The sequence below is a fragment of the Chinchilla lanigera genome, unplaced genomic scaffold (genome assembly GCF_000276665.1).
Source record: "Chinchilla lanigera isolate Chin_1 unplaced genomic scaffold, ChiLan1.0 scaffold00116, whole genome shotgun sequence".
NCBI classification, from domain to species: domain Eukaryota; kingdom Metazoa; phylum Chordata; class Mammalia; order Rodentia; family Chinchillidae; genus Chinchilla; species Chinchilla lanigera.
The window spans coordinates 575137-599323 of record NW_004955517.1 but is presented as its reverse complement, the minus strand read 5'-3'; the positions used below and the strand labels follow the sequence as shown (position 1 = coordinate 599323).

At 43.0% G+C, this 24187-nt stretch overlaps 1 protein-coding gene across 7 annotated transcripts in view; it reads right to left on the bottom strand.

Annotated features, from left to right (window-relative positions):
• Positions 1-24187, bottom strand: part of Magi1 (membrane associated guanylate kinase, WW and PDZ domain containing 1) — a 599700-nt gene that overhangs the window by 55075 nt on the left and 520438 nt on the right. For 3 of the 7 annotated variants that reach the window (XM_005409011.2, XM_013506941.1, XM_013506942.1), the window contains exons 7-11: positions 19125-19182; positions 16564-16667; positions 14200-14292; positions 9336-9518; positions 7741-8361 (exon numbers count right to left, since the gene is read on the bottom strand). In XM_005409011.2, the coding sequence (XP_005409068.1) occupies positions 7741-8361; positions 9336-9518; positions 14200-14292; positions 16564-16667; positions 19125-19182 (1059 nt within the window). Of the gene's footprint in view, positions 1-7740; positions 8362-9335; positions 9519-14199; positions 14293-16563; positions 16668-19124; positions 19183-23633; positions 23673-24187 lie in introns of all 7 variants that reach the window. The other 4 variants (XM_005409004.2, XM_013506940.1, XM_005409005.2 and 1 more) reach the window with 2 other exon arrangements.

The following is a 24187-nucleotide window of genomic DNA, read 5'->3' as shown; positions in this document are numbered from 1 at the left end:
TCCCTGTTTTGCTCTACTCAAAGGTATAAAATTAAAAGGAAAGATAAAATATAGGACACTCAGTATTTCAGTCCTGAAGATAACACGGTTCCACTCCAGGCCCATGGTGGCCAACATGGGACGCTCTCCCGGGACGCTCTCCTGGGACGCTCTCCTGGGACGCTCTCCTGGGACGCTCTCCTGGGACGCTCTCCTGGGACGCTCTGCTGGGACGCTCTCCCCGGACGCTCTCCTGGGACGCTCTCCCCAGGACGCTCTCCCTGGGGTGCTCTCTCTGTGCTGCCCAGTGTGGTAGCCATGAGCCACCTGGGGCCACTGAGCACCTAAAATGCAGCCATCTGGGCTAAGCTGTATTTCATTTTAATACGTTAGACAGCAAGGACTTAACTGGATGCTAGAGATTATGCTTTGGAACCAAAAGGACTCACTGGCATGCCTCTCAGGGGTACTCTCGGGTACCTACAGACAAAGGAGGCAGCTCTGTGTCCCTGCCAGGGGTCTGAGGCAGAGCACACAGGACTTTCTGGCAAACAGACTTGGGTTCAACCGTCACCTCTAGCTGTGTGGTGCTGGCGATTTCCTCAGAGCGCCAGTTAACTGATGTGTCTACAGGGGTAAGAAACACCGGACTAGACTAGGTCAGCACAATTCTGGGTATGGCTTAAGGGATTACTGAAGATAGAAGCCCCACCCTGGGTGTGAGGAGCACGGACTACAGGCTCGTCACCTGGATGGAATAGAAGGGAAACCAGGAAGGAGGGCCGGCTCTGTGTCTCCGGAGGAGCTCCGGTCTCCACCTTTGCCTTGGACAGTGTCTCAAGGCTTCCAGCGCAGACCCTTCAGCCCCCTGATTCAGACTCACAGGACTCTCCCGGGCGCTGGGCCTTCCCCTGGATCCTTCGTCTCCAGTGCTCAGACGGCTCTTTCGTGCGCTCCACAGCTGACTCTGTGGGTGCCATGGTAAGCCAATCTTATAAATTTTTACAAATTTGTGTATCTTGTGTTAAATCTGTTTCTCTACTAAGCACTGACTGATACACTCAGCTTTCACAGAAAGTTCTCCAGAGAATTGGTGCTCATGAGGATGAGTGGCCTGGTGTTACCTCAGGTGTTTGCCTGACAAGGAGATTTCTTGAACACCTACAACACGTCTTGCATTGTTTTAGGCAGGGGGGGGGGAAGGTAATATGTGAGATAAAAACTAAATTTTTATCTATTGAAAAAACAGTATTCATAGGTTTCAGCACTGTCTACAGTTGTAGGCATGCCCGGGGTTCTTAGAACTTAGCACTGGGGGAAAAGGAGCCACTGTCTAAGCATCAGGATGAAGATGGAGTGAGTGGAAAGTGCTGATGGTGGGTGCTAGCTATTCCACGTGGAGTGGTCAGAACAGGCTGCTGAGATGAAAGGGCCTTGGGAGTCCTGAGGCCATCTGGGAGACAAAAAATACAGACAGGGAACAGCAAGTGGCCCAATCTGACACAGCGCCCAGCCCTTGCACTGATGGGAGGCCTCCCTTCATCCAATCCACTTCTGTCACTGCAACTCCCAGGACAGACGACAGAAGCCAGAGGGGTGGATGTGATTTGAGCCTGGGCATGCTGAGAAGGGTCATGTTTGCTGACGTGTACGTACAGGACTCAGCACTAGGACATCACAGCATAAACAGCCCGAACCCTCCTTTCTGAGGCCCTGGCAGTCAACCACGTAAGGGGTACAATTTGCAATTCATTCTCCAGCCTAAGAGGGGAGGGCAAAGAGGAGAGATGCCTGATCACCCAGTGTAACTCAGGTGTACAGCTCACTGTGGTTCTAATTATGATGGTTTTGCCTCATTCGAGAAAGAAAACACACACACAGGAGCTAATGCTAATGATGTGCGTGCTTAGATGATGAGATCGGATGCAGCTTTTCTTGTTTGGATCAGTGATGATTTAATGAACTAAGTATTATTGGTAAATTTCGATGAGTATTAAGTGGCATCAATTTGCCCAGGGACTCCAGACCGCAGTCATTCCTCTATGTGTAAGACACGCTCTTTAACCGTTGCCTATGTCACCACAGCCAGTGAGCCAAGAGGCTGTGCTGTTGGAGCCAAAGTTTCTGGGCTCAAACTTCACCTTTGCTCTTCACCAGGTGGTCTGACTTGGGGTGAACTCCTGCAGATCTCCGGGCCCTCACTTCATCTTGGCTGTACTCGCCTCAGAGGGCTCCACGAACACTACATAAAACCTGGCACATCACGGAAGTGTTCGTTATTCTAACTGCCAACCATCTGAGGGATTTCCCAGCCAAACCAGGAACTTCCCCTTCCTGTCATGCAGCAGGTTTAGATGTACAATTCACCTAAAACAGAAACAATTCCTCCCCCTTTCTGGGGGTGGTGGGTGGGGCCCATTCTTCTCCTGTGCTGGGAGGTGTGGGCTATTGCCATCATTCTGAGGACCCACTCAGAATCACACTGCAAGCTGGAGGCCTTCCAGTTTGGTCACAGCAATAGTGTGCTGCTAGGTTTTGTGTTGTGTGTGTGTACACATACTGCTTGAAGCACAGTGACTGCTTGAACCACCGTCAACATTCCTGGCTCATACTGGTCCTCAGTAAATGTCAGCAGTATCATTACCACCACCACCACCACCTTCATTTTATTTCTGCCTTTTAATGGTCACCATTATCCTAGAGTTAGGAAGTATGAATGTAAAGTGATAGGATCGATCTTGTGCTGAGACTTGTGAATCAAATTTAATGTATTCAACTATTATTTACTGAGACCTCTCCACAGGCTGGGTTCCCCACGAGGTGCCTGTGATATAAGGAGAAGCTGGACTCAGACCTGCTCAACAGGAATTTGAACCTCTCCCTCTCCCCCACCTTCCCTCCCTCTCCCTTTTTCTCTCTCTCCCTTTCTTTCTCTCTCTCTCTCTCTCTCTCTCTCTCTCTCTGTCTCTCTCTGTCTCTCTCTCTCTCTGACACGGTCTCACTATGTAGTTCAGACTGACCTTATACTCACTATATAGCCCCGGCTGGTCTCGAACTCACACTGATCCTCTTGCCTCAGCCTCCCAGTCCCACCTGGGATTACAGGTGTGTACCACCACACCTGGCTTTGAATATTTTACTACTTTAGAATTAGACCCTAAATTTAGTGAACCAGTGAAAGTATACATGATGAGCAACACATCATTTCTACAGCTTCTGTGATCAACAAAAGCCAGTGCAGGCTGTGCTCAAAACAAGCACCTCTAGTATCCAACCTCCCTTCTGTCTGCTGAAGCACAAGCATGGAGAAGGTGGTAGGACCTCAAAGGAGACCAAGAAAGCTTCTGTTCATAAAATTTAAAGGCACCATTTATTAAAGAGGCCGTCGTTCCTCCAGTGTATGTGTTTGTCAAAGACCAGATGGCTGAATGCACTGGAGTTGTTCCTGCTTCCTCTGTTCTGCTCCACTGATCCTCACGTCTGATTTTGCGCCAGTGCCATACAGACAATTGGATCTATACACATATCTCTCACTGTGCTCAAGTCAAACGGACCCAATACTTATCTTCTAGAGATGCCACTTCCTCCCACATGCTTCTGGTATTAGCAGTGTCAGCAGAACCCCACAGATTAATGATGTGACAGTTATTTCTATGTCAGGGACTGGCACAAATGCTACCTTATCTACCATGCATATGCATGGCACATCTTATTCACGTTTTTCAGATGTTAAACTAGGCTCAGAGAAGGTGAATGACTTGCCTAAAGTCACACACCCTATAAACTTTTCATTCAAATTTGATCCGAACTTTTGTTTTCTGACTCCAGAATCTTGTGATCTTTCTTCCACACAACAATTCTTTGCATAAAACAGCCAGAACAGGCTGCCTGAAAGATTTTCTAGTTCAGAACATCTAGTTTTTGGATAGAGAAATTAACGTCAAGGCAGGAGCAGTAAACTGCTTACAGGAATTCAGCAGCTTAAGGATAGAGTTTGTGAGTTAGCTGAGTACACGGAGGGGGCTGCACTGCCTACACACAGTCTCTTTCTAAAAAGGGAAGTATTGTTATGGGAACAATTCCATGTTTAGTAAATAAATGTTTAAGGAAGCACTGTTAAGCAGTCATTGTCTAGTGTAATTTTTCACACATCTCAAAGAAGCCTCTAGGCTCACTCTGGTGTCTGAGACAGGATTTAAGGCCAATGTTTCCTTATGAAAGTGTAGAGTAGTCTGCTAACTGAGAGGGCAAGGAGGAAAGGACGAAGGAAAGAGGCTGCCCTGAGCACATCTGAGGGCTGGGCCTGTGGCAGAGAAGTGGGCAGCACAGGCTGTGAGCCCGCCTGACAGCTCAGCTACCCAGGTGTGTGAATGACAACCCCAGCAATTCCATGCCCAACCAAGAAACTGCCCAAGCCATAAGCCCACAAAAGATCTTCCAGCTGCTCCCATATTAGAGGAAGCAGGAGGAATGGACTGAAAATACCAAAAAGGGTAACGGGCCAGATCTTGATAGGAACAAATGTCAAAGTGAGTTTAGGGATTAAGAAGTAAAGCAGATGCCACAGACACAGCCAGTACTTCCCCAAAGCAGAAATGACCTGTTTTATAAAGTGCAGAACACCTCGTCCTTGTAATATGAACTCCTGAGACTCTTAAACAGTGTAGGTCTAATGAGTTTATCAATCTGCTTACCAGCAGTCTCGATAGAAATGAGATTCATTAGAGAAATCAGTGAACTGGTCATTTACTTTCTGATTTTACTGCGTGGCTGTCTTGTTCTTTATCAGACCCCCTCATTATACCCCCACCATACAGAAGGCATGATTAAATGTCAGCCTTGATTCAAATAACTAATGCATGACAGAAACAAGTATATTTACATATTTTCCTGAAAGATTAATAGTAGCTAGTGCTAGCCTGCCAACTGCAGATGTACAAACTTTCTATCCCATACATAAATCAAACACCAGGCATATGGCGTATTTTAAAGACTGCTGATGTTACAGTGATTTTAAATTACTCAGGTTCTGGAATAAACCATGTAGATGTTGACTAATGAGGCAATATATTCTGAATCTTTCCATATGAATGTTATTAAAAGTAATAGCATTAACAGAAACAAGGTCTCAGAAATTAAGAAGAGAAAATACATAGTTAAAAGTCAAGGGATATAATAACTTGTTTGTTACTTTAGGCAAATTCAGTACAGTAAGGTTCCAGGTAAGTTTCAGTTTGTAAACTCTAATGAGACCTTCTGGTCCTCTTAAAAATGAACCTAAGCTGGGCACTGTGGCACACACCTGTAATCCCTGATACTCAGGAGGCAGCAGTGGGAGGGTAAGTTTGAGGGCAGCATGGGCTTCTTAGTTACTTTCTTGTTGCTGGGACACAATACCCGACACCACGACTTAATGGAGGAAAGGTTTATTTTTGCCCACAGTTGTAAAGGTTTCAGTCCTTGGCCAGCTGGCTCCAAAGGCAGAGTGCAAGGCAGAGGAGAAACAGCTCAAGGCATGGCAGCAAAGCAGAGCGGTAAAGAGAGGAAGATGGAGGAGACCCTCTGGGCCTCACCCTCACCTCACCCTCTGGACCCCGCCTCCCCCAACCAGGCCGTACCTCCCAACACCACACCGAGCTGTAACCTCGTCAGTGGACAGTGGACCCACCTCATCAATGGATCATGCTCCCACGACCCCATCACCTCCCCCAAGCCCCACCCATGGGTGCATCCAGACAGAAACCCTAACAGTGAACCGCTTCATAAGACTCTTTCCAAATAAAAAATTTAAAAGGCCTGGGGATATAGCTCAGAGCCCCCAGTATCAAATTAATTAATTAAATAATTAATTAATTAAAAATATAATGGGACAATAAAAACCCTAAACATAACACATAAGCAACAGAAATGCAGGCGCTGGCACGGTATAGTGACCTGTGACTATCAAATGAGCAGTGGGTGGATCAGAAATGTGCCTGACGGGCCAAGAACTATTCAGAAGTTTCCAGGCTGTTGGCCACAGAAATGAGTAATTATGCAAAGTCAGTGCTGTTCAGAGTTAAGCAGGCAGATTACTGAATGGAAACCATAGCAGCAGGGTAAACTGCTTAGGCCTACTGTGGACCGGCACCTTCGAAGCTGCAGAGAAACGTTGAAAATCAGATGAGAGGGTGCACAGGCAGGACAGTGCCTTGTAAGTCACCAGTCTGTCTGTAAGAGGCGAGTACCATCACCACTGCCATCGTTATTGCCGTCATCAATTGTATGCTCAAGTTATCTCCTACTATATCTGGTCACTATCCACAAACCAGTTGTCAGGAAACTAGTGGTCTAGCTTCATGAAGAGACTTCAGAATTGCAGTGGAACATTTTTAAAAATAAAATCTGTGCAATTGCTTTTATAACCGTTTAAGCAAGCTTAGTTGAGCGTTTGATTCACATCAGGCATTGTTCTGTATTTTGGGTTTCCTTCCCATGAATCCAGTCATTTTGATCACACACATGCAGCTTCCTGGGAGCACGCGTGTGGCTGCTGTGACATGAATGGGCACCTTCACGGCAATGTGACCAAGAGGAAATGAAAGTCTGGTTCTTGATCTCTTTGCAGATGGCACAAATATGCCGTGTAAGGAAGGAATCATTTTGGCAAAGGTGGGGCAGGTATGCGGGTTTAAGCAGGAAGAAACAAGGAAGGAAGCGTAACACACTCCCACCACCTGGGACTGCCAACGGTCCGTGCCCGAGTGTCCCACTGGGTGGCTGCACCAGCTGACGGGACTGTGCCGTGCCACTTGATGGGACAGTCACATATGGACCACCAGTGGTTCAAGCTGCCTGGTAGCGAGACATCTGAATTACAGCCGCGCTGTGAACATGTTAATATCTCAACCCCTAGGACAGTCTGGTTCTCAGAGGTCCTTTCCCACTTCATTACACTGGAGGCTGAGGCAAACTTTCAGCATCACTGGTGGGAGAACTGCCCTTCCACCTTGCAACAATCACTCGCAAAGCCACTCACTCAGGGGCCTAAGAGGAGGCGGGCACTTTGCATGCTGGCCACACAGCAGTCAGTACACAGACACCGGCCCTGGCTTGACGGATCCATGAGACAGTGAAAAGAAAAACAAAGACCTGACACTTCCTTGATTCTGACAAAGGGCATCACAATGAAGGGTGTGCAGGAAGTGCATTTTATGGAAGTGTCATGGGGCTAATTTAGGTCATCAGAGAAACCCTTTCTCAAGAAGAGACCTCACTGCCGCTCAGTCACAGAACAAAGAGCCAAAACAGAGGGACGTCCAGGCAAAGGGACAGGAGGCACCAGGGGCCTCGGCAGAAAAGGGCTTGAAGCGCTACGAAAGTGATTTTTCGAAACAGCCTGAGTGGCTAAAGCATAGTGACAGACGGAGGAAGAGCGTGAGATGGGGAGTGGGTATGCACCACACTCGGAGGCTTGTGCTGGCAGGTCTCAGGAGACTGAGAGGGCCAGGGTTTTTAAATCTTAGTTTTTCAAAGACATAATGTGATTTATGCCTTAAAGTATGTCTCTCACTGCACATGTGTGGCACACTGCATAAACCATAGCAGCGTTTTAAAGAGACTAGCATCTGGGGCACTCAAAAGGCATTTTAAAACTATTCCAACATTTAAATAAAAACAACTGTAAAGGAACAGATTTTTTTTAAACCAAGCACCTAAGAACAGCAAGCGAGGCAACAGATTTGGGATCAAAACGGCAAAGAGCAAGAAAACCCTCCGTACCTCCTCGCTGCACCAGCAATGTGACCTCACTCCCTTTGGGACACTCGATCAGCATGTCCACGACCTGATTGTGAGTGAGAGCCTGCACATTCTTCTTATTCACTTCCACGATAAGGTCCCCTTCCTTCAGGCCTCGGCACCTGGGGCTGTCAACGATCTGCTTCACTCTCTGGCCGCCACCACCAGGACTGTCCGCAATAGTGAAACCAAAGCCCATCGGCCCTTTGACTATGTGAACAGTGATGAGCTCTGGCTGAGTGGCTATCGAGGAAGCCAAAGAGACAGTGTCATTGGGGTAACCGTGGGAGCTGTTCGAAGTCACATCGGCTGGGCTGCTTGGCCTGGCATCCTTCACGCTGCTGACTTTGCCTGTTTTACTACTGTGGCTTGCTGGCGAATCATAGGTCTCCTGTCCATTCACAATGATTGGTTCCTTGTCCAAGATGGCTACCGAGGTCACTAAACTCGTATTGGGGTCATCTGGGTCAAAAGGCAATGGGTAACCTCGGCAGAGCTCAAGGTCTACGCTGGCACCGATGGGAATGGACTGGAAGATTTTCACCACTTGGGCATGTGTGTGTCCTAAAACACAGGTGTCGTTCACGCTGACAATTACATCCCCTGTAAAAGGTAAAGAGTTTAAACGTCAAAACACACAGTATCCAGAAGTGTTGTGTCAATATGTAACATCTTACTAAAGTTCAGAACATACCACTCCAAACTACGCTACTATGGAATAAGGATTATTTTGACCTAAAGAAAATAACAGGTATAAGAAAGGCACTCAGACCCTTTCTCTTTTCCTTCCTGAAAATAAGAGATGAAATTTCATATGTAAGTCATCCTTTCTGTGCCAAAAAGTTCCCACCGTCAGAGACAGGAAGTCAAATGCAAGAGAAATCTGCACACGACACTTTGTAAAGCCAGGCCTTGACTCCCTGTTCTCTTCTCTATATAGTTAACTACTCTGTCCCAAATCTACTGTGTCCAACTTGTTAAATGTCCCACCTTTGTATTTTTAGGCTTTCATTTCCACATGAGTGTTCCACATCTTTTTTCCTACTAATGTGTCCTGTGTAATTCTTAGGCCTAGCCAAAAGCCCTAAGGGGGAAGAGGTAAATTTTGCCCCTTGTACATGACAAATACAAGGCTGAACCGGACTTGGGGGTGATATCATCGGTATGAAGAGACCACTGCTACTGCTTATTTTAACTGCTAATACAACACCCTTTTAGCATCTAGTGTCCTCCCTGCTAACAGGAATAATCACTGAAAGAACATTAGTGCTTTCTTCTAAAAAGAAATTCTCATTGCAGAGATCCAAGTTTAGAATGCATTTATTCAAATGGATCTGCATTTTTAGTACATTACTGCTTTACTGTATTCAATAGCACTCTAATAATTTTCCAAAGTTAAAATGGCTTCAAAGGTTTTAATTTGTATCAAGGGATGAATTTCTGTAATGGAGGAGTCCGGTTCTTTCCAAGGAGGCTAAAGGGCATTTGTAAACCCCTGAATTCATATGTCATTTGATCTGTCTACATGTAGGTAGCAGTCTCGAAACACAGAGCACGCTAAGGCATGTGGGCTCTACCTGTTTCCATCTTGCCATCCAGTGCGGCAGGACCATCTAGGACCAAGCTCTTGATCTGGAGGAATTCATCAGGCTCGTCCCCGCCAACCACCGTGAAGCCAAAGCCACGACTGCTTTTCCGCAGCTTTGTATGAATGAACTTGCCTTTCAGTTCAGAAGGGTTTCGTGTAAAAAAGGGTTTGCCTGGATTAAAACAAGCAGAAAGAATATAACCATGAGTGAAAAGGTAATTAAAGAAGATAGGCGACAACATGGTGGTAACTCTCCAAGCTTGTAGGGCTGGGTCTTTGGGCTCGGAGATGTCTCGGCAAAGTCCTCCCTCTGGACTTCAAGGACAGGATCGTTCCCAGAGCCTCCGCTGAGAAGGCTTGGGCACATAAGCGTGCCATCATTAAGGTCCAGAAGAAGACTCCGGGAGAACAGAACTGGCCTCGTGGGTGACACACTCCCCCGGCTTCAGTTTACACAATCTGACAGTAACTGAGTACCACAAAAAAGTAGAGTTGGCCTTTGTGTGTTCTTTTCTCCCTTTTCTTTTCTTGTGCAGTATGGGTTCTGGGCGCTGCTTTGGGCTTGAGCAAGTGAGCAAAACATCTGTTTTTAATCAAACAGAAAGCTCAGACTGAAATGCAGATAATATCAGGAAACACAAAGAATAATTTGACAAAAACCCAGAATCACTATTTTCAAAGTTGAAGGTCATTATTTTGAAGGGAACTGTAATGTCAGATGACTTTTCCTACTTACTTGCACCTTTAGAATTATTTTTGAAATAGTCAACTACTGCTAAGGTTCATTGTTTAAACAAAGCTTAGGATTCTTGGCTTCAGATATTTAAAGACAGAACAAAGCAAAACAAACCCACAAACCAAAATAAAACCCCTAAACTAAACCTAAATAGTTACAAACAAGAGCCATACAGCCTCCAATTCAACTGGCATATTTATTCTTTTTGGGGGTGGCAGTGTGCTGGGAATCGAACTCGGGTCCTTGTCTTGCCAGGCAGGGGCTGCGCTGCTTAACTACATCCCCGGCCCCTTAACTGGCATATTTAAAATAAAGTAAGAGATACCTAATAACTTCTAAATACAAAACCTAAGATTTAGTTTTTTGATATAGTCACAAATAATATTTTAGGTACAAATAAAAAGGTTTTATTTGGGGCTTTATGAAGTATTCCTCTGTAATTGAGAAATGTCTCTGTCCCAAGTAGTGACAAAATTGATCAAGCAGACTTTTATTTCTTCTGCCCCACTCTTGCCAGAGTCTTCATCTTCCCTGTCTCTGTGATCAAAAATGCTATTTTTCGCCCCAAAAAAACTGAGAAAGAGAAGTCCCCGTACACCCTGCACTGCAAGACTAGCACTCAGGAAGTTACTTTTGGTTAGCTACAACTAAAAGGCCTTAAAAAGTCTCTGGGCATGCATACAATTTTTAACTGCGTATTTTAAAAGTTTCAGGCTTTCAAGAAGGAGGTTCTTTTAAAGTGCATGTAGTCAGAGGTCTGCTCGTGAATCTGTACAGCGCATTCCCAGGGCTTGCTGCAGGTTTGGCAAGTGACGGCACTGTCACTGGCTAAAGAAAGACAAGACCTGCAGTCATCTCTCAAAGAGTGGGATCGCCTGTAGTAAGGGGCCTAGGGATATGGAGGTTATCCCAATTCTCAGATGGAAGTGAGGACAGGAGAGGTCACCCTGAAGTTCACCTCAGGGAAGGAGGTCAAAGCCTAGACTTTCATAGCAGAGAGTATGCAGAGTTCAGGGAGTTCAGGGGAAATACACTTCAGCCAGGCAGAGACACTAGTATCTGTCATTGGCTCAGTAAGACCTCCCCTGGTCACACTTCCCGTCCCCCTTTCCTGCTTACTGTCCTTACCATTCGTATGGCTTTCTGTCCTACGGTCCTCTGTGCTTGGGAGGAGTGCACTGCATGTGTACAGAGGCAGAACTCTAGGGTGGAAGCTTCTTGAGTATTTTTGTTTGTACATTTGTACATTCAGTGTCCACTACATTTTATGCACTCTAACTTTTTTTTAGTAAATGAACAAACAAAAGCATTAAAAATGATTCAACAGGTCTTTGAGAGGCCTGAAAAGAAGTGTTTGGGTGTTGAAACTTCTCACACTACAGGCAAAGTTAGAAAATACGAGAAGGTACGGGGCATCTTATCTGGATTCTTTTAAAGCCATCAGCATATGTTGTGCTTAGAATGTTTCCAACTTGATAAGAGGCATGAAAAGAGTTCTGAAATCACACCACTGCCTTACTTTTCCCACTCAGCTGGAGAAGGAAGGTCAGAAGGTTTCACATTTATGCAATTCTATTACATTTTATGTATGGATGGGCAATCAGTTAATTCAGCTCTGGGAAGAAAGTTTTTCTTACCCACAAGCAGTGGAATTTGAAGATTTCTGCCACAGCTCTGTGGCATGTGTGATTTCTGGGACCAAAACTCTCTGGACTAGTGAGCAGTTATTAGACCTGGTTATACATGAAAATTACTGGGATAGCTTTTTAAAATGTACTCATTTTAGCCCCTAGCCTAGACTCACTTTATCAGGGTCTTACTTCTGTGTTCTGACAACCCTCAGGAACTGTTTCCCTGTCACACCAAGCTATTCTTGAATCTGGTGTTGAGATGCTCTAGACCAGTGCTAGAACAGCACGTCCAGCGGAGCTGGAAATGCTCTTGTCTGCACTGTCCAATATGGCAGCCACCAGTCTACCTAGCTACCCGTGTCCTTGAAATGTGGCCAGGACAGAGGAACTGATTTTTCAAAACTGTAATTAATTTAGATTCAAATGGCAACATGTAGTAACCAGTGGCATCCATACAGGGTCCTATCTGAGACACAAAAGATTCCAAGTAACTGATCCAGCCAGTAACCCAGTGTTATAAACAATGAGGCTAGAGATGGAGTTCACAGACAAATGCCATCTGGATTCTTGGTGCTCTAACTACTTGGTACCCTAACTTTTCATCTTTATTTAATCTTTAAGACAATTTTTAAAAGGAGACTGACTAGCTACCATGTGTGGCTGTATGTGTGTATACACACACACACACACACACACACACACACACAGAGTTTCACTCATAGTAACGTCAGCAGAAAGAACATATCCAGGATTACACGTGGGTTTGGTTGTTCTAGTGAATGAGAAAAAGTAGAAAAAGGAAAAGAAGAAATAATCCATAGCATTACACCTACATGGGATTTACCCTGACAGAACACCAGTGAACGCTAATTATAACTGTTAATTTCTACAAATGGCTAGGAGTGAACACATGGGAGAATCTATCAGTGACTTGGCATGAGCAGGGGGCAGGTGGTAAAGCCTGGGACACAGGACACAGCCTGCGCGCACGCTCGGAGAGATGCTTCGCTCAGCTGGTTTAGGAGCCGGAAAGAGGCTGGGATCTCACTGACTGACAGAGAGGAGCGGCAGGATGACGGGAGCCAAAGAAGGCATTTTGTACCCAAAAAATACTGAGGCGGCTGCAGTCATGCGGATGTTAATTAACATGCAATTATACACTATATTCTATCTTTACAGACATTATCACCATTAAAAAGCATGCTTACGCCAGAAGAAATCATTTTACATAAATTGGTATCAATACTAACCTAATGACAATATCAGCCAGCAGAGGGACACTTTTGTTATCATGAAAATTATAATGGAGGAATCAAAATTTGAGAAAAGAATTATTCTTCCACATATCTTTTTATACCTAATAGTTATATATTGTTTACAGAGCAGAAAGGAAGACAGATTTTAGACTATTGTTCATGGTTCAGTACCTCAAATACTTTCTAGCTCTGCCAAACATGACTCTTATTCTATTTTTCTTATTTAAAAGGAAAAAAAAATCCTGAAACCTTTCTGGTCACTGAAGAGTCATGCGGCCTGACGGTGAGAAACCAGGAGCTCCTAATATTTTAGGAAGATCCTCTCTAGGTGACTCAAACTACTTGTGAATGCACAGCTACTTGTGAATGTGACACCACTTAAAACATTGTAAAACATGCAAAAACACCAATAAAAGTGGCAAGAATAGGAGAGGAGAATTTAAAACATAACAATATCGAAACATTTATGTTTGTAAAAAAAATTAGTCAGAAACATTTATGTTTGTAAAAAAAATTAGAAAAATATGCTGACTAGAATTCTGAAATATTTAATGGCAACATTTGAATTTATCTTCTTTAACAAATATTACACATTCGCGGCCTCTAACTCAGTCACTGGCAGCTCTGGGAATGTCTTGCTCCCAGAGGCATCTGGCTGTGTCTGGGGCCACTCTGGTCTGTCACAGGTGGGAGGTGGGAGGTGAAGAGTGCGCTTCTGAGAGCTGGCGGACAGGGTCGCTGCTTAGGCTGCAACAGTGCACAGGGCAGACCCCAGGAAGAACCACCCAGCCAAAATGTCAACAGTGCTGAGAAACTCTGGTTTCAATAGTTGGTTAACAAGTATCATTATTTTTAAATTATCCCAATAATTGAAAATTCTACTCAGAAAAGATCCTAATTGTTTCGATGTGTGATTAACAATACTAGCAAAGGAAAGATAGCAGTGACAAAGGTTAACTTTTAACCACTTGCCAGGCCAATTATTTAAAAACAGAATGACCAAAAATTGAATATTTTTCATTAGTTTTTATAAGATAATATTACAGGGACTATAAAAATGATACATTTATCTACTTTACCAGAATTGGTTGGCTGAAATGACACCTGCCCAAGCAAAGCTCGGGATGGTCAGTACAGGAAGAGAATGTGATGAGTCCACTGGGAAGTGGTTAAAGCACCTCTGAAAGGTTTTCAAGCTGATGTCATGATGTGACAGTAAGAACGCCTTACCCTGAAGTGGAGCTTCTCTGGCTGGCTCCGGGTTGCTCGGGGGGTGGGTCGGGATAACAGGAGGCACAAGGGATGAATGCTCTTCTGTCCACTCTGCAAGAAAGGAGACAGTTTCTCACTTTTCCTTCAGACAGCTGGTCTACTTCCACATGCTCCACCTGCTTCTTACTTGCCCCAAACCAGTAACTAGGCAGACAGCGTAAATGGAAAGAAGCTGGTGTCTGACCTTACTTCATGCAAAGGGTATCAATATCTCTTTCTCTTGCCTAAGATGTTTGGGGAAAGAGATGTTGCAACATGATCAATAAAACTCTAGTGCTCTCTGGTTGGAGAACCCAAAGTGAGATCACATAAAAAAGTATCAGGAAGACACAGTCACCGAGAGGCAGCCTTCTAAGAGAGAACCTTCCCAAAGGCAAGTAGGGCAGGGCTAATCTGCAGAACCTGCTTGTCATGGATGGTAAACTGGAGGAAGGGGGAGGTCAGCAGCTTGCCAAGTTGCTAACTCTGAGGTCTCTGAAGCCCAAGGGGAAACCATCAGCAGGACCTCTACGTCCTATCTATACCCCGCACGCTACAGAGATGCAGGGATAACCCGCAGGGAATGAACCTTGAGATGGGCCACCGTGACCTTCCACCCAGCTGACACACTCCGTTGCACACACTCCACTACCCGCACCACACTTTCCAACATCAAGGTCCACCACCTCAGGAAAAACGTGTTTCCAAAGTTCTTTTCACTGCCTGGCAAGCATGAGGTCCCGAGTTCGATTCTCAGTATCAAAAAAGTTCTTTTTAAATAAAAAAAGAGTAAAGAAAACTTTTCTACTGGCCCACAGACACACACTTGTGTAGCGGCTGGCAAACCATAGCCTAGCAGTCAAACTGGTCCAGTGTCTATTTCTGCACAGCCTGCAAGCCAGCAACAGCTCTTACATTTTTAAATGGCTGAAAAAATTGAGTATTTCTCACATGGGAAAATAATATCAAGAACAATTTAGAGTGTCCCTAAAGTTTTATTGCTTACAGATGTTTCCAAACTCCAGTGGAAGAGCTGAGGAGGTGTGAGAGTGACTGTATGTTATCACAAAGCATAAAACATTCACCAACTGACAGTCTAAGGTCCATATTTACAATAATCAAGGGCTAGGTGTGTTCAGTGGCAGTGCATGTACTCAGCCTGCATGACGCCTGGGCTTCAGCCCTAGCACCAAAACCAAAAAAGTACATAGCTATTCCATATGCATATATTTTCATATACTAATATTCAGGTGTTATGTTGAGGGGAATATTACATCTTTTATTTAAAAAATCACAATAAATTTTAGAAAAACCTTAGCATCTATTAATAAATGGATGGCTGAATAATGGTGGAAATATTCACTAAATGATATGTTATGCAGCTATTAAAAATTATACGGTAAATCTATATTAACTAACTTTGAAACTGGTATGAGAAAAAAGTGAGAACAGGTTAATCACACATGTGCACACACACTATATATGGCACACACTGTAAATAATGTGTGTATATATACATTCCTATTTTTTCTGTTAACATATGCAATTTGTATATCCATTGAAATTTTCTGTATATATAGGGGGTAAGCATTAGAGAATTCAATGTTCTACACTCTTGAACTGTTATTTTTACAAAGAAGCTGAATTAAGTAACTTTTAAAAAAGCACTTGAAAGTACCAGCTCTTCCTGATTATTACATGTAAAGTACCAGCTCTTTCTGATCATTACATGTAAAGTATCAGCTCTTCCTGATCATTATTTTTAAAAATTTTTTCTATTTTTTGTTTTTTTTTCTGGTACCAGGAATCGAACTCACGACCTCGTGCTTGCCAGGCAGGCGCTGTGCCACTGAGCTAAATCCCCAGCCCCTCTTCCTGATTATTATGTGTAAAGTACCAGCTCTTTCTGATCATTACATGTAATGCTCCTAAAGCTTTAAACATTAGCTTCATGCCCAGTAATTCTGCCTGAAGTAAAAATGCAAAAAAGGAGTTTGGATTCAGACATTGCAATGCAAATGCTGCCAAGGCAAGAGAGTTCCTTCACCCTGAGAAAGATCACAATCCAAAGATGCTCCTTTCCACGTTAAAAAAGAGAGCGGGATGATGTACACCTCCAACTTGGGAAACCCCGCCCCGGGGGGGCTGCTGGGAAGGAAGCAGAGAGCAGGGCGTGGAGTGTGGGGAAGGCTCCAGCAGGAAGTCTGTTTCTTTCCAGGATAGCAACTCCTCTGTGTGGTGGATGCCTGGCTCTTCAAGGCCAGCTCTGACCACACGGGGGTGGCAGTGTCCTGCCTTTGGCTAGTGTTCCCAGCTCAGACATCTCCAGGGTAAGAGACCAACCTTCTGGTGGTGGTGGCTGCTGCTGCTGCTGCTGTTGCTCAAGCTGCTTCTTTCGTTTGGCTTCAAGAACTGGGTTCTCGTACTGTGTCTTCCTGTTGATGTGGCTGGAGAAGAAGGTAATCAGTTTTCAACACAGAAACAGACATCCCAGCAGCAAAAGGCCTCCCAGGCCAAACCCTTTGGTTAAAACAGAGCAAGACAGGTGGACTGACATGGACTTGTTTGCATCAAAAAGCACACTTAAGAGAGGAAACGAGGAAGTTACTGCCTGCTCATATACACCAAGCGTTGTGCAATCATTCATACACACATTTTGGGAAAAATCCTCAATAGGCTTATTCTTATTCTGAAGTTTTATTCTTACTCAAGTCTTAATCTTATTCAAACAGTAATAAACACTTATTCATGAAGAATACATTCCCAGACTCTATGGATGCCTAAAACCACAGATAATACTGAACTCTGTATATACCAGATTTCCCCCCATATATATGGATCTATGATAAAGTTTAATTTATGAACAGGCATAGAAGGGATTAATAGCAATAATTTACCATAGACCTTAGCAACCTCAGAAGATTATGACTTCACTGAGATTGAGATGTGCTTTATTGAGATTTTTTTACCTTTCACTTAAAGGAAGCACACGGTGGCTTCTCGTTAGCATATCCCAACAGCCAGCATTGCTACTACTCTTGAGCTCTGAGGCCATACTCAAGTAACACAAGGGTAACACGAACACAGGTACTGCAATATCATGGCAGTTGGCTGATAACCAAGAAAGCTAAAGTGTGATTTACGCAGTGTAAGTATGCTGGACATGGTGATCATTCTTTTAAGCTAGACTGAATCGGAGAGCTGGAGATTTAATCTTGCTACTCAGAATGGCACACAATTTAAAATGTATGAATTACTTATTTCTGGAATTTTTCATTTAATGCTTTCAAACAAGGTCAATGCTTGACCTAAAACCATAGTGAAACCACAGATAAGGGGGCACTACTGATTTCATGGGAAAAAAAACAAACTTCTTTGCAGTTAATAACTCACCTTACTAGAATGCAGCAAACAGTAGTAAATAGGCATGCAAACTCAGGTCAGTTTGTTTTCAAATCCCAGAATTTTAACTACTGACTACTCAAATGTCAAAGGTATCATATGAAAATGTGGTTGCTTAAATGCAACAAGTAGATTATGGGATTACTGAAAAATAAGATTAAAGAGGATATGTGATGTTGTTGCTAACACACAATGCCAGAAGTGCTGAGTAACTTCCTACAGTAGGTTTTGCTGAAGCAAGAGCATTCACAAAGCAGCAAAGTTAAAAGAAAAAAAGGAGCCTTCTAACATCTGTCAACTATCTGATAAATTGACAGGGATAGCCCTCAGCCAAGAGATTGCAAATACTGCTACTTTAGATGGCTATATAGCTGATAAAACCATGGCAAACACACACACACATACACACACGCACGCGCCCACATGCGCAGGCCCTGGCCTTTGCTTGTGTAGTGTATGTATGTATGTGTGTGTATATATATATATATATATACAGCACATGCTATGCAAGTATCATACAAGCATACACCTTGACCTTCGAAAACAATGTTTCGTCATCCATCAAAACAGTAATTACCTGTCCTTTCCTTACTAAATGCTAGATGAGAGGCAATGTATGATGAACCTCCAGCAAAACAAACCTTGCTGTACATGTGTAAGAAAGATGATTTCGGGGGCTCACAAAGGAAATTTATCTTAGAAGGGTCAGAGGAACAACCCCACTTGCTTCCCAAACTGCCAATTATTGTTAAGTGAAAGGAGCCAATGTCAGTAATGGCAAAGGACATTTGCTATTTTGAACTCATAATTTTAAAAAATTAGACAGTGAACATTTGATAGCCTGGCAGTTTTGCATCATGTGGTCATACACAACAGCATGAGAGAAAGCAGGCCAGCTGTCTTCACAGCGGCAGAACTATGACCATACATTTGCATGGCATTTGTTTTCATCCAAATGACTTTTTAAAGCAGGTCTTCCTCCTGAAGATAAACAATCCCCAGCATCTGTCCTACTGTGTCCTGGGCTTTCTCATCCATTTGTTCAGGTAATGCTTATTATGTACCTTCATCTGCAAGGACTGTGTTTAGACTTCAGAATGCAAGGCACGTAAGAACCGTGAGGCAGGTCCTCAGGAAGGGAATTAATGACAGAGTTTACCTATCCAGGTATCACTGACTATTTTCTTGTTCATTAGACTATACACAGATATTTTCATTTTAAAATTAATTACTATTTGGCTTGTGTCTTACAGTAACGAGAAGTTCTGCTCACCATGAATATACAGAATTCCAGGGTAATCCACTCATGACCCCGCCTGTCACTCTCTCAGACAGCTTTCTTTCCCCAATAAATAGATTCTACTTTTAAAAAATAAAGAAATGCATGTCCCTAGTAATAATCATCTGAAAAGTCTACGCATCCTGTAGAATTACCTAACATAAAATAAAATACATAATTCCAGAGGTGCAGAAACACATGTGGGTTATTAACAGGCACTTACTCTACATAGTAGACACCGTAGACGGGGTCTTCAATCTTTTCCCAACCAGCAGGCAGTTCTGAAAAACAAAACAACATTTAGAGCAAGTAGAGCAGATTCTTAGGGAGCCTGGGACTACCGTCAACTGAGTTAGGCAAAAAGAGAACGACTCATAAAAATACCTTAATTTCACCCAACTAAAAGGAGTATACATCATTTTTATTTTTTCAGTGTATTTTTTTCTACACGCAAAGTCATTCTTTAGCTAGTGGTATTTTACGTAAGAAAATAAAACTTAATAAATGTAGTCCTAGCTGCCTTTATTCTTAATTATCAAATCAGATTTTAATAGAAACAGTTAAAACTTACCTTGACTGTCTAGTTCCCACCTTAAATATTTACTGTTTTCTATTTTTTTCTAAGCTACCTTCTCACACAAAGAAAAATGGATGGAGATTAATGTTTCTTTTCATTTTTCAATATAACTGTGTTTTGCTTTCCTTGCAAGAAAATAAAATCTGAATCTTTTCTCCCTGTTCCCAAATAAAATGCTACTGTGTAAGTAACATGCCCACACTGAGCTGGGTTTTTATCACTTGGTTACTATATTTGGGCCTGTTGGTCTTCCTCCTCAATTCACCTGTGAAGACTGACCCACGTCCTCCCTGCTGACAACTCACTGTCCTTGGGGGACGTGATATCCTTTTACATGTGGTGCTACAGTGAAAACTGAGCCATGCTCTGCTGGACTTTACTTTGTAAGGTTTCACATCAAAGGCTGAAATGAACTTTATTAATTAGGTCAGAGTGACTTCTATAACAACAATCTGCTGGGAGAGGTCCACTGTCCTAGACAGTTTTACTTCATGAAAGAAGCAAGTAGGTGTGTTTTGTGCCATTAAAACAATCCTTACAGAGCAATAATTTCTGACCTTTTTAAAGCCACCCTGATCTATGCATTTAAGGAAAGTTCATACAATACTATACTCCAAAGTGAAACATTATTTCTAGAAGTAACTATGAAGAGCTGGCAGTCGACAAACTTGCAATATCAATATGTTGAAGCAAATTTTTTCTTTAATTCAAGGAATCATGTGGTCAGCGTTTTCAATGATGACTATTTCATGAGCAGAGTCCCAGGCTGAGACAGAGGCACACGTGTGCACAGAAACACACACACACGTTAATTACTCACAGTTTACGTTTTGTTCAGATTTGCATGAACATCAAGAGATATTAATTTCATGGATTTTGCTCTACACATTACTTGTCTGTAAACAAAGAGACAGATTTTCTCCACTTTTTTCTAATTAAAAAAAACAAAACACCTAACAGGTTTTAAAGAAGTCTTTGAATTCAGGATACATGAGCTACTAAAATGCAAGACAAGTCCAAATTGCAGATGTTGTTACAAGTTGGCATTTTTATACACCGTAGACCAATGCAAATCAAATGCCTGGGAAATGGCTTCCCCTTACAATGCTAGAAATTACCATTTAAATGAAAATGAACCAGAAAAATATTTCCAAAGAATTGGGAAATTGAAAATTTAAAAAATGCAAATTGGTGCCCAGTCACACATTTGTATGTGGAGAAGAGAGGGGGAAAGTGAGAAACCACATCGCAGTGAGCAGCACCAGACCTCTTTCCAAAGTCTGCAACGTGAAACGTCTGACCAGATGATCTCTAGATGAAACAGGGAAATACCACGCACTCACTTCACTCAGTTACAATGTGACAGACAGTTACGGGGCACCCACTGTTTGGCTAAGGATGTGTCGGACACCAGGGACACAAGGTAAGTACCGGTGTAGTGACCAAGCAGAAAACAGCCGCACAGCAAAGCTTTGAAATGAAACCACTCCTGCTTCTGCCTGTTGTGTCTCAGTGCCTTCATGTTTGAGGGTTCAGAAACGGGGCCAGTCAACTGGCATTTTTGGACATTTTAAACACTTATGAAATAGATGAACCATCTTCAGAAGTTTTCCAGTTTTTCAAGTTAAATCTCATTTTGAATGGAAAAGATAGATTTCTCACTTCCAATGTAGTGATTAACTTAATAACAGGAATTAGTCTCCTAAAGCTGAAAATAGAAATGGGTCATTGACTTAAAAAAGGAAGCTGTTTGTCCTAGAATTTATCATTTGGTTATAAAAAACTGAAAATGGAAGAAAGTATTTAAGCCCATAAAGTGGTTACATTATAGTTTTTAAAAATTAAACACTCTGAAGACCCCTGAACAGGCACTGCCCGTGTCTGACCACCACCAGAGAGAAGACAGGACCACACAGCTTCTCTCAGAGGCCGGAGCGGTTGAGAGCCTGCGGGCACTGCCCAGGAAAGGGCCTCTGCTCTAACTACCTAGCTCTGCTGCTCTGTGGCCTGGGCTGCTTCCCCCACATCTCTGAGCCATGTCTTTCTCAAGGCTCACCTCGAAGATCAACTGTGGGTTAAACGAGGAGATGCACAGACTCCTTAATACAGCACACGGGTCAGAGCAAGTGCTTGCCCAACTGCAGTTACTCTAGGTCCACGATGGGTTTCCTACCTATCTCATATTAAAGGGACAGAGCATTATAAGGAAGTATGGGTAAGTCCAACAGCTAGAATGAGCTAATAATAAAGTCATAACCAAAATGTGCTGATAGGGGCTGGGGATTTAGCTCAGCAGCACAGCACCTGCCTGGCAAGTGCAAAGTCGTGAGTTCAATGCCTGGTACCGGGAAAAAAACAAAAACAAAAACAAAAACCCAAAATGTGCTGATCACTGAGTCAAATATTAAAACACATTCCGTTAAGTTTCCTGACAGGCCTCAAAAGAGAACCTCTTTCAGTTCCAACTTACATTTTTTAAAAGAGGAAAGCAAGAAGAAGGCCTAAGTTTACAGAGCCAGTACCTGGGAAGCCAGGCAATCTGATCTGACCCTGACAAGCTCCACAATCAGACCGCACTGTTTTCCTCAGTTGTAGGTATGACATGAAGAGGAATGTAAATGCACCCCTGGAGTTCATTTCTTAGAGTCAGGACCACCCGGAACTTCCTGTCATATCATGGTTACACTGGAGGAAAACAGAAAATTCTTTCTTGACATTTTCGCATTCAGAGTGCCACAGAAACCAAGCGGTGCTCCCGGACACCTAACTGCGTTCAGCAGGCCAGCCGCCACACAGAGCGGTCCCTCACACCAGTGCCTTAGGTAGCAAGAGTGGCTGAAATGGGCTCAACAGGCGATGAAGACAGTTGCTTTGTGCATGGAAAGCCTGACTTGGTCTCCTTCAATTATTTTTTATTTTTTTTATAAAATTAGTTCTAAATTGTTGTATTCCACAGGTGACCCTCGAGCCATTCATACTGCGTGGATCACAGGACAGCTTATTAAACATCTTTAACCATCGATCTCTCCACAGTCACAAATCGCTGTGGGCATGGTCACCGATTATTATCTTCTTAACAAACATTAAGAAAATCAGAACCAAGTTCTGTACCACAACTCCAGGTGATCAATATTTTCTTCATGTAACAAAGAACATGCAACCAAACAGAAATGATAATTTATATTAATAACACTTATATTTTTAGTCCTTAAAACAATCTTAAAAATACCAGGCCAATTCAGTAATGTCCATTCATATTAATGTTAAGAGCAATCTTTTATTTAGAAAGTGTAACTAATGGTCAATTTTCAGTTCAAGGCTTTAATCTGAAATGCAGCTCGACCTTGGTTTTCCCACTTACTCTCCAGTGACTGCATCAGATACAACACAAACTAATTTTAGTGTTGTTCAAATCTGAATGTAAAACACTCAACTTAGTGAGAATATAATTCAGTATATTCTAACAGCAAAGAAAAAATACTTTGGCACTATCTGCAAATGTAAATTACCCACAAACTACAATAGCTAGAATAGTTGAGGCTTGAGTTACACTAATATGTACACTTTAGGGAAAATGCCATCAATAAACACTGCTTAGAGTCCCAAGACATGCACTCTGGGGACAAGGTCAACTATATGAGATTTGTGCCTTAAAAACACTGTAATCATAGGGCTTATTAACTATGCAATTAATCACTGGGAATTAATTTCAGGGGAACTACTCCTGCAATAAAGATTATATTAGTCTTGTGGACTTTTGTTTATTTCACTTTTCTGGGAGGGTATTACATAGATAACTATTCACACTAAGGAAATAAAAAAAATGACACTGAGCCAAGTTACATGGAAGTTCAAGAGACATGGCCAGCACCATGTCAGTTCTTCTCCAATCCTCATTTTACGAGACTACCCATTGCTACTTTGCTAACTTCATTCTAGTCTCAATTCATCTACACCTTCTTTGCAGATGAAACGTATTACAGCTCTGTGTGCTGTACGCAGTCAGACCCACAGGCTATACGACTGCCTTCGCATGGATAAACCGGAATGAGGATCATAACTGAAGAGGTGCACACTCAAGAAAATGAGGGATTAAGCAAGTCACAGGAGACACACCATGCAGCTACTCATGCACAGCGGCTGCCAAGGGTTTACCTAGTTCACTGTCCAGCTCCTCGGTGTGGACCCCTTCTTCTCCAAAGGAACAGCAGGAATGAGACAGGAAAGAGAGAAAGAAAAAGTCAGACACCAGCACCAAGAAGGAATCTCCCCTCAGAAAACCAGTAGCAAACACATCACTTCATTTTGTCCTTACCTGCATGCGGCTTATTTCACTGGCTTGGCTAATAAACTCTGGACCTCAAGGTAAAGCATAAAGTGCTCAGAGCTGAAATTGGCAAAATAATTCTATGGCTCATTTACTTGCATGTCAAAACAGGATCTGATTAGTTGTAAAGGATGACAAATACCTTTGTGGTTTGGATGTTCTTAAGTGGAAAGTCACTTACTATAGAGCTTATTTGCAGCAAATAAGGCTGTTAGACCTTTCATTATTAGTCCTTTTAATCCTTCAATAATCCCCTAATCAGTGAGGCAATTACACCACAATTAAAGCATAATTTAACTTACAAGCAGCTGGAAGCATGGAGGGGAGGGCAAGCTCAGGGAGCAACCTGTATAGTGCGCTCCAAGTCTCTCCCAAAGGAGAG